The following is a 13,423-nucleotide window of genomic DNA, read 5'->3' on the forward strand; positions in this document are numbered from 1 at the left end:
TAGAGCCTGGTTTAGATTCTGTGTCTCCCCCCCCCCCTCAAAAATAAACATTAAAAGAAAAAAAAAAAAAGAATTTAGGTTTATGGGGGGAGGGGATAAAAATAAAATAAATGCAGACGAAAGCATGTGGACAAATGAAGACGTTGCCTGAATAGCTAAGAAAAAGATAATTTTCTTCATTCATCTGTGAAAGATGGTATTATATATACTCTTGATCAGAGAAGTAAAGATAAACTAAGGAAGCATGAAGAGTTTAAACCCAGTCTTCTTCCTAATGGTTTCTTTTGAGCATGGCTTTAGGTATAGCTCACATACAACCAAAATTAAAGGTCGTTCCAACTTATAACCCCTTAGAACTACATTTCATGGGCGCATGGCTGGCTCAGGTGGTGGAGCATGTCACTCTTGTTCTTGGGGTTGTTAAGTTCGAGCTGCATATTGGGGGTAGAGATTACTTAAAAACAAATCTTTATTTTTTAAAATATTTTCTTTTAATTTTTAATGTTCGTTTACTCTTGAGAGAGACAGAGCACAAGTGGGGGAGGGGCAGAGAGAGGAGACACAGAATCTGAAGCAGGCTCTGGGCTCCGAACTGTCAGCACAGAGCCTGACATGGGGCTCGAACCCATGAACCACAAGATCATGACCTGAGCTGAAGTCGGACACTTAACCGACTAAGCCACCCAGAGGCCCCTAAAAATAAATCTTAAAAAAAATTTTTTCAAAAGCTCACTTCTAAAACAATTGCATTTTAATGCCAAGTTCTTCACCTATTTTCAAAAGTAGTAATTAATGATCTGGTGTGGCGATTAAATCCATAATAAGAGCTACGATTTCCTTTATACCATAATCAAAGGCTCCTGTTACGAGTAGACACTGAAAAACGAAGGGACCTCTCTAGACCAATTCCTCTTTATATGAGACTATTTTCTGACTTCACTTGTAACCTCAACATTCTGAGGTAGACATAGTCTGTATTTTCTTCTTTTTTTAAATGTTTATTTTTGAGAGAGAGAGGGAAACAGAGTGTGAGTGGGGGAGGGGCACAGAGCCCAATGCGGGGCTCAAACCCACAAACTGTGAGATCGTGACCTGAGTCGAAGTCAGACGTTTAACCGACTGAGCCACCAGGGCGCCCATGTATTTTCTTCTCTTATTTTTTAGCCCCAACATGGGGCTCAAACTCATGACCCTGAAATCAAGAGTTGCATGCTCTCACGACGGAGCCAGCCAGGTGTCCCTTTCTCTTATTTAAACAAACAGTGTACCAGAAGACTCTTTTAATGCTTCCTGTTACTGTGTTCCCATGATTAGGTTATACAGAGGCGCCCCCCACCACACACAAGGCAAAAGGATTTGGATGCAAAGATACCACCCACTTCTGTATATATCAGTCACCTGTCTGTAGTTTCTAGAAGCTTCTGAACTATGAGTTCAAAAGAAGAAGATAAGCAATAGGTAGCTGGTTCTTCCTGATCATCAGCCACATCTGCAGCTTCATAAGCAGCTTCAGCCAGACTGGAGAAAGCCTTAAACAGAGACAGAGTCAACATTAGTCCTGAAAAGAACCCCTCCCCAGGACAACCTCATTTCTCCTTAACATACTATGGGCAGTGTTCGTTTCCAACTGACCTAAGAATAAATCAATGCTAGTGAATCCTCAACTTTTCCTGTCAAAGTCCTAAGACAATCACTTAACAAGAGGTATCCTTAAAATTAAATATTTATGTATTTGTTTATTTATATCGTTTGTCCCACCCCAAACTCTCTCAGCAGCAGAGTTCTTTCATCTACCACAAATACCTGCCACTACGTCATTTCTTTTTCCACTTACAGAAAGGCTTTTTAGCCCCACTCCTTCCTTGTCTGAACTTCCTCCCCCACACCCCCAAAGGTCCCTAATGAACTACCTTCAGCCTGCACTGACTCAGCATTTGGGCCGCCTACCTTCCTTCTCTTTTGCCCCCTTCTCAGCAATGGTACTTTTTGTAGCTAGCAACTCTCTACCTTAATCAAAATTTCTTGTTCCCCAAGCAACTGAAGAAAGAAAACCAGGTCCAGATAGTTTTCCCACCGGGTTAGCATGACTGTTCTAAATGGTTTGGGAACCAGTTCACCATGAGTCAACAGCTCCCACTGGCTCATGCAATTGGCATCCCCCACATTTTAACTGAAGAAATGAGAAAGGAGATGCTATTCAGAAAAGGCCTTCCAGTGAGGTAGACCCATTTCTCTCCCACACCTCCTACCTCCTTGCCCATGGCTCAGCCCAGCTCCGTATCTCCGTGGAAAGAAGAGCCCTTACCCAGCACACATTTGAAGCCACTCTGGGTTCAGCACTGAGGCCCTCAATCAGACACTGTAGCAGGGGAGTTAAGTAGACATCATTGATGGCAGCTTCAGGGAGCAGTTCACAAATTCGGCCCACAGTCCACGCGGTTGTATCTCGAACAACTACACTGGGGTCTTTCATTAATTCTATTAGGGTGGGCATAGCCTGCAAATATAGCAATTAGCAAAGCGAAGCAAAGATTAAGATTCATGTCGACTGACACCTCAGAGGAGGAGATGCCGATGGTTGGGATTTTTCCTTAAAAATTTTTCAGTACTCTCTACACCCAACATGGGATTCCAACTCACGACTCCAAGACCAAGAGTCACACGGTCTTCTGACTGAGCTACCCAGTGCCCCCTGATGGTTGGGTTTTAACCCAAAGCATCAAGACAGTGTGTCATTTTAGAAGATACGTCTGTCCTGTATCCAACAGTATGATAAAAACAAAAGGAAAAGTGAAACAGTCCTCTCTTCACCAAATCCCAGCAGAGAGTTTTATTAGAAGTCTAGGAAGAAAAAGCTTCCAGCAGACTTCCGCCGAATCTCTCAGGTGGTGCACCTCCGTGCAGTGGCGATGGCGTGTGGCTCCACTGGGAGAGGCCGAGTTCCACTGCACTGCACTCCGTTCCAATGGGCTCTCGCAGTGCTTTGTAATAGTAAAATAAACACCCTGTTTCCACAAGACTTTTCGTTACACAGCTATCATTGTGTCCCAAGGACAGAATCATCACATAAAAATTACGGGGAAGGTTTATGACACAGCAGGTAAGTGAAAACACAAGTCCTGAGACTGCTGCACAGGAAGATGCCCATCCTGTCGCACACACATGTGCACACAGAAGACAGCGACACAGATCAATGCTAAGAGTTAAGAATGTTATCCTTCAGCACGTGATTAAAGGGGACTTTTTCTGCCTTTCTGTCAAGTCCTGAGTTTTGTTAACAATCCAGAAATTACCTTTGTGGAGGACTACGTACAGTTTTGTTTTTAAAATAAAGGCACACTCTCAAGTAAAAAGCTCAAGTAATAAATATCCCATTTAAAAGCCCCCAGCCTCACCTGTATAACTAGTGGTTTGAGCTGATTGGGCTCTGGTCCTTCCAAGATACAGCCAAAAGCCATTACTGCTGCATCCCGGTACCGCCAATCTGGGTTCTTGATGTGTTCTTTAATGAAGGGGAGGACATGTGGGACGATGTCATCTTCACAGCAGGTGGCCAGAAGCATGAGGCACACGCCTGCTGCTTTGCAGGGGTTCCAGTCGTCGTCGTCGTCATTTTCGTCCTGATGAAGAGAATGTGGCACTAGTTCAGTTTTTGTTCAAAGAATCACTTCAACTCAAAAAAAAAAAAAAAAAATCACTACCTCCAAAGGTCTTCTGACTACTCCCAGATGTCACTGGAACTTAAGTTTTGCGGATGTAAATAAAATATAAAACCTTTACACGTACGAACGTATATATACGTATATACAATATTAAAGTTTACTTATTTATCCTGAGAGAGCACACAGGCACGTGAGCAGGGGAGGAACAGAGCGAGAATCCCCCACAGGCTCCATGCTGTCGGCGTGGAGCCCAACACAGAGCTCGATCTCATGAGCCAGGAGATCGTGACTGGAGCCAAAATCAAGAGTTGGACACTCAACGGACTGAGCCACCCCATGAAAACCTTTATGTTTGAATCTCTTCCATAAAGACTCATCGCAGCATAGCCTGTGATGCAGACAGAGGGAAGTCCCACTTCATACTACACAAGGACACAGACGACTCCCGCTACATGCAACAAGAAGGATGAAACTGGGACACACAGCAAGTGAAAGGCAGAGCAAGAGTGTATGTCGTATGATTCTAGTTACGTAAAGGCCAAAATCAGTCAAAACTAATTTACGGGAGTAAAGGTGAGGGAGTGAATGACTCGGAAGAAGCCGTGAGGCGGCTTCTGGTGTGCTAATAATTATTACAGTTCAATGAAAAGTTAAACCAAAACCAACGTCAAAACCAAGATTCCATTCGCATTTCTCCGGAAACTAGAATTCACGGTCTAGCTTCCTTACTGTGGCTACTCACACCACACAATCAATTTAAGGTAGGCTGCCTTAGGCACCTTCGGGATATTACACACCTAAAGAATGATTTGTTCCCAAATGTGAAAAACACAACAAAAATATACAAAAGCGAAGACACGAAGGTCAAAAGATAAAAAGTGGCTGTAAAACTCAAAGATGAGATGAAAATTTGAGAGAGAACCCAGTCCACTTCAAACCAAATACGTCTCTACTTATCTTTTGAGATTGTTGTATTGAAAGTCATGTACTTTCCTAAAACCAAGTAACCTCCCTGTTTCCAAGGAAATTCTGCAGTGCTCAAAGTGACAACAAGGTTTCCTCAGAGCACTCCCAGCCCTCTGGTAATATTTTACATGTATCAGGAGGGAGGAGATACACAATCTTTCCAAACACCACACCAAGAAAAACTGTCATGCCCCAAATCAAAAGGGCACGATGCCAAGATACACTTCTTATAAAATAAACTTCTATATATATCCATTACGCCCCCATCTTTATGAAGTCATTACTTTTCCTTTGTCCTGAATCTTATGGATGTTAATAATGATGAAGGATCAGAAATTTCTTCCACGGGTTGACGTCCTTCACCGGGATGTGAATAATTCTTATCCAACCTCACCAACATTTGAAAAGCGTACACACGTACTGTGAACTCATGAAAACAATCCAGATGTTAGCAGATAAATTAAGTGGCCTAAACTAGTACATCTCTCTCGCTAACCTTCACTGCAACTTTCATAGTGTAGGTCCCCCCCGCACGCCTTTGGACAGGGCTCAAATCAGAGCGGCAGCGGATGTAGCTCGTCTGCCATCAAGACCGAAACGGTCAGACCCAGTCCTCCCTCACAAACAACTCAGAGTCCAGAGGATCTTAGAGATCTGTTTGGCTGTTCCCGAGTCAAGTGGAACAGAACACCCACCGGCTGAAGAGTTGCCGAGTTCCCTCACGGAAACTGTTCCGCAGCAAATCAATCCTCAACAAGGTTTCACGGCTTCCCCGGCTAGATCTGTGAGGTAACTCACCTGTTTGGTTAGTGTCTGTGTGAGGATGGGAACCAGGTACTGGAGTGCTCCCTTGGCATAAAACTTGCTGGTGTGCTCAGGAGGTCGTCCTTGTTCGGCTGCCTGAGGAAAAACATAAAAGCAAATTCTGGACGGCGGCAAACAGGCGGATACTAGAGGCATACAATAAGAGGTGCCCAGGGGTCTGTACAGAAATACACCTAGCAAATGTAACATTTGCTGTGATCTCTGGAGGCGCTCACTTTTTGGTCTACTTCAATGGGATTCTTTTAGGCCATACATATAAATCCACCTTAAAGGGCCAAGGCAATCGTAAGAACTACATTCCGTTTTCACAAGCTCAATTCATATTAACAAGATGTCATCTAACTAACCTTTGGATCAAGAGATGTACTAAGTTTACGTAATGATGCCAAAAATAAAACTGTTTCTTAGTGTGCAAGACAGTGAAGGCTGGAAACAAAGCTTGAGTTCAAAGACTGCAAAGTGCAGAACTAACCCCTCTGTCTAGATCAAATTCCTTCACCAGAGTTAGTAAACTAGCAATTATGCATCCAGTGCTTGCATAAGGACTTCCAAAAGGAAATAATTCGGCGTCAGACATCACCTCATTAAATGGTGACTGCCAGCTGCCCCCTTGTGTTCACGGTACTAATACCAACATTTATAATAAATCCTGTCTGGCTGATCGGTAAAAGCATGACATGCCTCACTAAGGGTCTGTCTCCCTCCTGAGAAGCTTTGGCTAGCAAAGAAAGCAAAATCTCTACAAATGGAGACGCCCTCTAAGCCGAGTCAAAACAAGGCCTTCCCAGAGGAGACTAATGCCCATAAAGGAGCTATGTCCCAAAGCCCAAAGGGAAACAGCCCTCTCCCCCTGGCACCGACTTTCTCTCAGGCTCACCTCAGAAGCCTCAATGGCCAAGTCCATTTCCTCATCACACACATTGGACCAGAATTCTATCCCTTGTAGGGCCACCTCATCAATGTCACTTTTCATTGCTTCAATCGTGATCTTAAGAGGAAAAAAAAAATGACACCGCAGACCCCGATAAGTGCTAGTTCAAGTTAGACCCCTGCTTCTAACCACAGACACTCAAGTGTCAAAAACGTAGATTTATGAACGCTACGTCTGGAAGGAAAGGTAGACACAGGAAACTGATTTAAAAATACACTCTTTACCAGCACAAAGATAGTACAAGTCTGCTTAGTACATTAGTGATGAGCGTCAACATTAACACTCAGGACTCCAGGAGTTTTCTTGATTTCAGAACATTAAGTAAAAAAATTACAGAAATAACAAGACAGCAAAAACGATGGGCTTTGCAACTAGCTACATGCTGAAATACATAGAACAGAAATACTTACAGCAAAAAGAGCAGGACCCATATACGTCTCCATGTACTGATAATATAAGGACATTATCTTTACCAGATTTTGTAAGGCAGCCACTCGTACCTTTTAAGAAGAAAAGATTACTTTGCTATTTAGCTTAACAATGTAGTCTGACAAAGATATAGAACTACTTCACACAAATGGGAGAGTAACCTAAAGGGTCAGTTGAGGTACATTTGGGTAATGTCATCATTTCCCAAAAATCAATCTCTTCCCTTAGTTTTTTTCACTAGCCCTATTTATTTTTCCTCTTTCTTTCAACTTTAAAGGTGCCTGTGGAACCTATGGTGGGACTAAAGTCACAAATGCCACTGAGACTGGATGTTACTCCCACCTGTCTCGAGGGTCAAGGTTTAGGTTACAGCAACAGCAAAAGCTGTTTCAATGGCTACAATGAAAAACAATCTCTTGTGTAATTACAGCAATTAAGTAGCAAGGGGGACCAAAAACCATTTCTTCCTTAAACCTTTTATAAGACCATAGCAACTTACATTACGTTAACTTTCCAAGTACTGTTTTTCCCTCTTTTACTAAAAACAATGTTAGATGTTAGCCAAACCTTATTTCTGAAATCACCTGATTCCCAACATCTATTTATTTTTTATTTTTTAATGTTTATTCATTTATTTTGAGAGGGAGAGAGAGAGTACAAGCAGGGGAGGGGCAGAGAGAGAATCCCAAGCAGGTTCCGTGCTGTCAGCACAGAGCCTGACGTGGGGCTCAAACTCACGATCCATGAGATCATGACCTGAGCTGAAACCAAGCGTCAGACGCTTAACCAACTGAGTCACCCAGGTGCCCCTGATTCCCAACATTTCAAACTACTATGCTAGAGATGGCATTTCCTAGGAAAGATGGAAGACAGATATTATCTGACCTCATACTTACCCTTGTATCTGGACACTGTGTGGCTTCACAGACCACCTGCATAATAAAGTGCCTCTCGGACTGTAGGAAGAATAAAAAGAAGAGAATAAGATTCTTCACATATATGAAGATCCTAGACTACCTCTTCAGGGAAAACCTAGCACTCCCATAACCCTGGACCAATTGAGCAGCTTTGCCCTGACATAGTAATGGCACTCTGAAAGCTATAAAAGAGTTTGCCCCCCGTGTCTATTATATGACCTGCCCTCTAAAGAGGTCCCTAATCTTTTAATCCCCAAAATGACCTTCACTAACAAGACTCCGAGGAAGTAGAAAGGAAAATGTAGGTCACAGAGTTTAAATAAAAATGGTTACAAACAAAAATCCCTACATTAGGAAAATCCATTTCTTTATATTTAAAATTTGAGAATTCAAAACATCTGCTTTACTTAGGGGACAAATTTGTTTTCCGGGAGGTGGCAAATCCCCATCAAATGTGGTAAGATACCGGAGAACAGAGCAATGAACTTATTTGCTACTATGCTAAGTCTTCTGAAATGTGAAAGGAAAAAGCCTATTTTCTAAACAATTAGAATTACAATTTGCTTTGTCTTCTTGGACCTCCCTACTTTGTCCACAAGACCAAGAAATGGCAAAAAGCACAGCTGAAGTGTCAACACACATAGATACAAAAAAACTTCCAGATCATATAATCCAGCAATTCCACTTGAGTATATATGTCCCAGAGAACTGAAACCAGGGCCTCAAAGACCCAGCTGTATACCCATGCCCATAGCAGCAGTATTCACAACAGCCAGAAGATGAAAGGAAGCAACCCAAATGTCCACCGACAGATGAATAAACAAAACATGATGTATACCCACAACAGAATATTATTCAGCCTGAGAAAGGAAATTCCGACACATGCTACAACACGTATGAATCCAAGACATCATGTTAAATGAAATAAGCCGGTCACCAAAAGGCAAATCAAATACTGTATGATTGATGACACTTAAATAAGGTATCTAGTGTAATCAAATTCATAGAAACAGAAAGTGAAAGAGTGGTTGCCAGGGCCTGGGAAGGGGAAAACAGAGAGTTGTTTAATGCATACAGTTGCAGTTTTGCAAGATGAAAAAGTTCTGGAGACTGGTTGCAAAACAACGGGAATATGTTTAACACTACTGAATTGTACACTTACAATGGTTAAGATGTAAATGTTAGGTTTAACACTACTGAATTGTACACTTACAATGGTTAAGATGTAAATGTTAGATTACTATAGATTTTAACAGAACTTACGTAATAGGGGGAAATACTTTCAGGCAAGATAAACTTTCTTTATACATTAATTTTCAAAAGCACCCTTCTAAGGAGGTGTGAAATAGTTCAACTTCTATAATTTTTTTTTCAAGTACATTCTATGGCCAACATGGGGCTTAAGCATGTGACCTCAAGATCAAGAGTTACATGCTCTACCAGCTGAGCCAGCCAGTTACCCCCCAACCCCCTGCTTTCTTTACAGAGGAAGAGAGAGAGCAAGAGAATTTTAAACAGGCTCCACGCTCAGCACAGAGACGCCACAGGACTCTATCCTACGACCTGGGATCATGACCAGAGCTGAAATTAAGTCAGATGCTCAACCCACTGAGCCACCCAGGTGCTCCCCGCCCTTTTGAAGTAAGCTCTACAACTTCTGTCGTATTTTTAAAATCTCAGAGCACATCCACATTTTGATCTGCAGAAGGAAAAACCTAAGCTTAGAAACACTTCAGATCACATTTTCCCCAAAGCCTCATGAAAAAAGGCAAACACCTACTCCAAGACCATTTCTTACATAACACAAATCTTGAATGGAAATGAGTGCACCTAGTAGTGCACTAAATCACAAAACTTAAAACAAAATAAAACAAAACAAAAAGCCCTTTCATTTAATTGTTACTCCGCACCTTCTAAACCTTTTTGTCGAAAGAGACTCACCTCTTTGTCAAAGTTTGCTTTGGTGAACTCCAATGAGTTCAGGAGTGCATTAGTAGCCGCCAGCTTCACATTATTACTGGGCTCCTCTTTCCTCATCCCCTGGATTATGGCAGTCAGAATCTCATTGGATTTATCCTGTAGCTGCTCTGGGTCCTGAAACGAGCAGAGAAGCGCAGTGAGTAAAATAATGAGCTCATGACTAATCAGCAGTCCTTTTAACTGTGAAATCACTCGAGTGAGTATCATGACTTTCTCTGATCTCTTTCCACACATTTCCATTTAGGGACAAATCACCTGCAAAATACCCCAAGGTCTAGTGGTCCAAAATCAATCTGAAACAAGTTAAACTCATCAACTTCATCTGATTTCTTAGCACGAGGACTCTGGACATGAGGTAATGCTGACTTTTTCTTCCCCCTCTTGTGAAAGGAAAATGGCAGGCTGGTGTTTTTTCTAGTCTATCTGTACCGACTGAAGTAAAGCTTCTGAGGACCAAGGATCAATACCTAGGCACACCATCTAGGCAGTCTAAGTCCAGGTAAAGTGCTGTGGACGTCTTTGCTTCATCAAGTCTGTATATGAAAATAGACACCAAGGGTGGTAACCTCAGCAGCAGCCAGAGTCCCAGGAGGGCTGCATTTCACAAACTATGCTGTGCCTATGGTGGCTAAGCCAACTACAGCAAGGGTTGGCAAACTGTTTCTATAAAAAAAAAAAATAAATGAAGAAAAACAACACAGCATCCTTGGTACACTGAGGATCTTGAGAAAGGGATCCAGGTCAGGGATGTTCTAAGGCAGAGAATATCCTCCTTTAAGAGTCTAGAATCTATGCCTCTCCAAGCATACAGATTTCTACTTTTGAGTTTGCAACCCTCAAGTCTCTTTACGTCAGGGCATGATTAGCAGTATGAGGATAAGCCAGCTATCCAAATACAGAAGTCTAGATTACAAAAAAGCAGTCCTACTTGCAAAAACACTCTGTAGTAGCTTGGTTTCCTCCATCGTATGATAAAGAACAATCGTAGTACCATGCATGGGACAACCAGGGGGAATCAGAGCTATGTATGTTAGATACAGAAGGCAGTACTTACTATATCTTGGCAAATGTAACCAATAGCTTCCAATGTCGACTCTTTCATGTGCTCTGTGCTGTTGGGGTTTGTGACATTGGCCACCAGCTGAGGAATGAGCTCTGGCCACTGGTTCACTGGGATCTCCGCACAAGCAATACCAGCCACACATTGTGAGGCAGAACTAGGCCGGTAAGTTTCTGTGCCCAAAGTCTGCAAAACCTGCACACACATAAAACAAGATGAAAGATATCAATTTCTAATAATATTTGAACACATTTTGCCTACCGCCAAACCTCTTCTATCAGTCTCAATTTTCTGCAACATGCGAAAGTAGAAAAGGCCTAAATGGTGTAGTCAGCTGTCAAAAAACAAAAACAAAACCAGCCTCAGTACTAATACCTGCATAATCAACATTATCCTAGAGCCTAGAAACAAAACTAACTGCCCCCTGCTTCTAAATGGAATTCTCCAAAGCCAGACACCTCACGTCAATGTTCAATGCAACGTAAGAAAACAACAGTCAGAAGGGAGACAACGTTAGAAGGCAAGGGATGACAAAATTCACCTTCCAGGCTCCTTGTTGGTGGTACAATGGGAGGATGCTCACGGCCTTATTTTGTGGACAGAAAATGGGGGGTTTTAGAATGAGGCTAACTCTGGGGCATTCAAACGGGTCTGATTCATGGTCTAGCCTGATTCAGGGAAGAGATCTTCCCACTCATGAAACATGGAACATAGCCTCTTCCCTCTGGTCATTGGCAATTTAGCACCCGGGATGACTTTCATAGAAAGGCCTTGGTCAGGGAACATCACTAAGCGCAGACACAAAGTTAATGATGTTACCAACACCTAAGAATGAATCCTTCTTTAACTTCCAATCTAGAAGGATTTGTTTTGTTTGCCCAAGAATCAGAGAACTCTTCTCTCTGCTTTCAACAGATACCAAGAACTAGTTAGATACGCCAATTAAAAGGAGATCTGCTTATCATTAAACTGGTCTTCTTTGAAATGATAATCATACAAGGATTTATGTAAAGGGTAAAGGCACAGGTACAGATAAAGGATGAAGCCACAACTGACCCAGAGTTAATCATTACCACAATCAGCTAATTCAGTCAATGAACTCACTAAGAATCACCAGTGCACTCAAAAGGCAAACAGTTAACTGTTCCTGGCATGAACACAGGACAAAGACTAGCTGCCAGATATTCAGGCCAGCTCTGCTGACTGGGTCAGGTCACTTAGTATCCTGCTTTGTAGCTAATAATAATGAACTCCCCATCCTTCCCCTATGCAGTATATCATCCCCTATCCCCACTGCCAACAGCTCTGCCCAGTAACAAACTGTTCTGATTGATTCTAAAGGAAGGCTTTGCTCTCTAGGGTTACCAGAGCTAGAATGGTACACCGACAAACTGCACACCGAAGACATGGAGTGGGCAAGTAGGGATGAGATGACCGGTCCAAAACAGCAGGGGCCGAACAGGTATCAACCCAAGTCCGACTAAGAGTTCCAGTTCAAGGTGCCTTTCCACTATGCCACACCGTCTCCTAGTACAGATGCAGAGAGCACCGAATCCCATTGTAACTTTATCTTTTCTCCTTTAAATTGCTTCTGGAAAACTCTTCATTAATATTACTTGAGGTGATTTAGGGGTCACAAATGTCTAACTCCTAAGTACAGAAAAAAAATTTTTTTTTTGACCTGGGGTAATCCTAATGATTATATTCATTATCAGAAATAAGAAGAATACTGAAGTAGCTCTCAACTGTGTCCAAGACCCACATTTCAAAAAAGAAATAACCATAAACACTGAGAAAGTACTAATTACCAGAGGTGCTACGAAAGGGAAAAAAGGCCATATCAGCTGGTCTTTTTTTTCCATGCAGAAGGGTTCAACAATGCATATACAAAAATCACCCAAATTTTAAAAAGTGTTAAAAGAGTGATGTGCCAAAAAGAGTCAATTACAGTTCTAATCAGGTCTCCTCTCATTTACTACTGCGTAATTCAAGGAAGAAGAGAAACTGAATGGGCACTACACGCACCAAGATTTCCAGTGACTGATGAATGAGCTTCATTTGTATCAAATTACTGAAGGGAAGATTATAATGTTATTACATAAGCAGACCCAATGTGGATAGAAATAGCTCTACATATTCCAAAAAAGATTCAAAATAAATTGGCTTTCATAATCTAGTTCCCAGTCATAAGTACCTTCGTGTAAGACTTGAGAGGGAAGGGATATATAACTTGAAAGACAGCTTATTGCCTCAAGGGGCACATATTTACCTAATGCTGACACCTAAAACCAGGAAACAGTAAAGATGATGTGTAGACCCATGACATGTACAAGTACACATTTAGGAATCCTGCCCCCCCGCCCCCCACCGGTTTCCCCCTAAATACCAAGGACCAACTGCTTGACTTACCGTTTTTGGTGCCTTATCCACATTAAGACAGACCACTAAGAACCTCATTAAGTAGGGTGGGTGGGGAGGACATCTGGCCGTATATTTTGAATGTTTCGCTGCAGCTAGAATTATGGATTTTAATTCAACAACAAAGTCACAAGATCTCCATGATGCAAGGGACATCCTACTTTCCTCAAACCTCATCAGTCCACTCTTTGAACGCCCTAATTAAAGGCCAGATGTTTCTTAAGGAAGTTTTCCT

At 42.1% G+C, this 13,423-nt stretch overlaps 1 protein-coding gene across 1 annotated transcript in view; it reads right to left on the minus strand.

The window, feature by feature from the left end:
• Nucleotides 1–13,423, minus strand: part of KPNB1 (karyopherin subunit beta 1) — a 28,088-nt gene that overhangs the window by 11,048 nt on the left and 3,617 nt on the right. Inside the window, exons 4-12 of the mRNA XM_027033942.2 lie at nucleotides 10,765–10,965; nucleotides 9,672–9,824; nucleotides 7,710–7,769; nucleotides 6,795–6,884; nucleotides 6,331–6,441; nucleotides 5,427–5,528; nucleotides 3,396–3,620; nucleotides 2,306–2,497; nucleotides 1,399–1,529 (exon numbers count right to left, since the gene is read on the minus strand). Of these exons, the coding sequence (XP_026889743.1) occupies nucleotides 1,399–1,529; nucleotides 2,306–2,497; nucleotides 3,396–3,620; nucleotides 5,427–5,528; nucleotides 6,331–6,441; nucleotides 6,795–6,884; nucleotides 7,710–7,769; nucleotides 9,672–9,824; nucleotides 10,765–10,965 (1,265 nt within the window). The remainder of the gene's footprint in view (nucleotides 1–1,398; nucleotides 1,530–2,305; nucleotides 2,498–3,395; nucleotides 3,621–5,426; nucleotides 5,529–6,330; nucleotides 6,442–6,794; nucleotides 6,885–7,709; nucleotides 7,770–9,671; nucleotides 9,825–10,764; nucleotides 10,966–13,423) is intronic.

The sequence above is a fragment of the Acinonyx jubatus genome, chromosome E1 (genome assembly GCF_027475565.1).
Source record: "Acinonyx jubatus isolate Ajub_Pintada_27869175 chromosome E1, VMU_Ajub_asm_v1.0, whole genome shotgun sequence".
NCBI classification, from domain to species: Eukaryota; Metazoa; Chordata; class Mammalia; order Carnivora; family Felidae; genus Acinonyx; species Acinonyx jubatus.